This window comes from Anopheles coluzzii, chromosome 2 (genome assembly GCF_943734685.1).
Source record: "Anopheles coluzzii chromosome 2, AcolN3, whole genome shotgun sequence".
Lineage (NCBI taxonomy): Eukaryota > Metazoa > Arthropoda > Insecta > Diptera > Culicidae > Anopheles > Anopheles coluzzii.
In genome coordinates this window covers 80,113,083-80,116,049 of record NC_064670.1, presented here as the reverse complement: position 1 = coordinate 80,116,049, position 2,967 = coordinate 80,113,083, and the positions used below count along the sequence as shown (strand labels likewise).

At 49.1% G+C, this 2,967-nt stretch overlaps 1 protein-coding gene across 1 annotated transcript; it reads left to right on the top strand.

The window, feature by feature from the left end:
• Window positions 1–532: 532 nt before the first annotated feature.
• Window positions 533–2,336, top strand: LOC125908393 (uncharacterized). The gene is made up of 3 exons (XM_049611116.1): window positions 533–786; window positions 2,046–2,211; window positions 2,310–2,336. The coding sequence occupies exons 1-3, from the start codon at window positions 533–535 to the stop codon at window positions 2,334–2,336; spliced, it is 447 nt and encodes a 148-aa protein (XP_049467073.1).
• Window positions 2,337–2,967: the final 631 nt, after the last annotated feature.

The window sequence follows — 2,967 nt, the reverse complement described above, 5'->3', positions numbered from 1 at the left end:
TTGACGATGTTGTGTCAGCCGAAGACATGCACCTAATATACAAGGGCGTAGAGGCAAAGTTGCTACATATGTGGATAAATGGCTTTCCTGGCGTACCTTGTTATTTGCCATGTCGCCAGTAACGTGAAGTGTCGGCGTCTGTTAAGGCTGCCCTCAGATTACCAACGGCGTCTGTTAGACTGCGCGACCTGCGATACATCCATCTCTGAAAAACTTCCGAGTATAGGATGTTTCTGTTGGTTGCCGGTTTCGTTGTTCTGAAGGATAAGCTTTACGATGAAGCGTACCAACACCTCATGTTGTTGATGATGGCTGTGACGTTTATGTCCACCACATACCATCGCACTAAATGGGAACTGGTTGACTCATATTTGCATAGGTTTGTGGCAGCCTATGGCGATCTGTACAGCCCAGTTCTCGTGAATAGCAACGTGCATAACTTGCTGCACGTTTACAATGACGTTTGCAGGTTCGGTGGACTAAAAAACTTATCGGCGTTCATTTTTGAGACATTTTTGTATGACCTCAAAGGATGGTGCATTCCGGAAGGCACAGCCTGGTTCAAGCGGTCCATCGTTTCCTGGAACTGCAACATGTCATTGTTGCCAAGCGTCAGCAAAACAAACCGGTGGACGAACCATCGGTGCGCACGGTTGGTGTCGACACCATAACGACCGTGCGGCAGATGCGAAAAAACTTTCGCGATCAATGGTTTATGACCAACTCGGGCGAGGTAATCCGTTACGAAACGACCACAAAAACGGGCAAGGACGTTACCGTGCAATAGTACGCGTTTTTCAAACAGGTGCTTGCCTTTACGGAACCTTGCCTTTCAACAGAGGCGAATATTTACTCTGTCAACATGGTAGATTTGAATAAGGGTAAACTGCAACACTACGCCAGCAGTAGCCTGATGTGCAAGGTAGCTGCAGTGGAGACGGGACAGAAAGGGGTGTTAGTGTTTGTGCCGTTGACAAACACTTACATTTGCTAAGAAATAAATGTAAAAAATATGCCTCTTCCCAAAACCCTGGTTAAGTGTTTCGGATCAGGAAGGTGAATAATGAGAAATTATGTTAGGTGTGTGGCAGAATGCATTTTTTTTATTCATTAATTCATAATGTCATAAATTCATAAATATAATAAATATTCAAAAAAACTAGTAAAAGTCAAAAATTAGTAAAAGAAACTAAACATGTTACTTAAACTACCTACGCTATGAAAACCTACACTAAACTAACCTAGATTTACATTAAGTGTAGTATTTACAGAATTCGGTTTTGTAGGATAACGCAACACGCGTTTTAAAAAATCTACAACGTATGCTGTGGTAATGGGCGCCTTCCAGGTCGCTGCGGCTTTGAGGAACAGCTCGCATACGTTTGAAAAATGTGCCAACGACACCTTCCTGTTTCGCCGAGACCACCGGCAACGCGAAATAAAGTCACCGTCGAAAACAAAATCCAGCACCTCCCTCAACCGTTTGGTGGGATCCGTTGCCATCACCTCGTTCTGCAACCATGCCAGGCAGTTCTTAGCATGTTGCTTGTGGGTCAACTTCTGCTCCATGCTCTCAGCTCCTCCTCTGACCGTATGGGCTGCAGCGTGAGCGCGTCCGTCGCCGGAAGCGCGTAACCGTCTGGATCTGCACATAAGATTTTCTGCAATTTTTTTAGTGTCAGCTCGATAGCCCTGGGCGTTCTTCCGAGTGACCGTCACTTCCTTTTTCATGGTTACAATTTCTGCGGCGAGTTCGTCGAAGCGGCGGTTTATTGTGGCTGATAGCTCGGTTATCACCTGCAGCACATCGGTCAGAGGAGGAGCAACGGCAGGAGCATCTGTTGCAACGGCAGCAGGAACTGTTGCAGGAACTCCGGCTTTGGCAGGGACGACGGTAGGGCGGCGCGGAATTTTGTTCTCGACGGTAGCTTTGGTCTCGGGAAGCGAGGCTGGAATGGTGTTGTTGGCGGTGGTGTTGGCGGTGGCGTTGGCGGTGGTACGGACGATGGTGTTGGCGGTGGTACGGACGGTGGTGTTGGCGGTAGTGTTGGTGGTGGTACGGACGGCGGTGCTGGCGGTAGTGTTGGCGGTGGTATGGACGGTAGTGTTGGCGGTGGTGATGGCGGTGGTACGGACGGTGGTGTTGGCGGTGGTGATGGCGGGGCGCTTACCCATAACCTTCCGCACGGAAATGGACGATGGTATGGCGGGGTAAATGGAGTCCTGGCCAATCAGAGCAGAAGGCCGATGTTCTGGTAGTTTGGAGTACTTGGCCAGCTTGCCATCTGCCCGACCCATTTCCTCCACAGTCATCGACCGCTTCTGCATCAATCTAAATTGTTCCGGAGTAAGTATCATAACCTAATGCTCCTTCCCTGTGGCAACGGTTTTTGCTGGACGGATAACGGTGTTCGAAATAATATTTATGGTGCTCTTGGTGCCGGTGGTTCGAGTGGTAGAAGTGGTGGTGGTGGTGGTAGTTGTGGTGGTGGCTGTGGTGGTGGTGCTGGTTGTGGTGCTGGTGGTGGTGGCTGTGAAGGAGGCTGTGGAGGTGGCTGTGGAGGTGGCTGTGGAGGTGGCTGTGGAGGTGGCGCTGGTACAGCTCTGCGGCAGCCAATAAGCCGCACTGTACCGAACAGTTCCACTGGAGTGCCCTTCCGGATTCATGGTTAGCTAGAGGAAGGAGTTTAAATTTAAATTAGAATCATACACATCCGTGTCCATCGCGTTCAACCGGTCATCGGAACGGGCATGGAACATGTTGACCGAAGCCAGGTCAATCCAGCGATCGAGTCAACCACGGCACGTAAGAATTCGAATAATAAATAAATAAACACTTACCAATGTATATATATGTATGCGCCGATAAATCTGAAAAAATATCCTTGAAAAAAACAGCCCGCAAACTAGCCACTGCACACGCGCAAGTCTCGAACGGATATGAGACGGCACCAGCAATACAGCGAC

What these genes read in the sequence shown, in the direction of transcription:
- LOC125908393 (XM_049611116.1), top strand. Translation starts at nt 533, where the DNA reads ATGGTGCATTCCGGAAGGCACAGCCTGGTTCAAGCGGTCCATCGTTTC. An exon ending in AAGGACGTTACCGTGCAATA is followed by an intron (nt 787 to 2,045) that starts GTACGCGTTTTT and finishes TGTTGGCGGTAG; the next exon opens with TGTTGGTGGTGGTACGGACG. An exon ending in ATGGACGATGGTATGGCGGG is followed by an intron (nt 2,212 to 2,309) that starts GTAAATGGAGTC and finishes TTTCCTCCACAG; the next exon opens with TCATCGACCGCTTCTGCATC.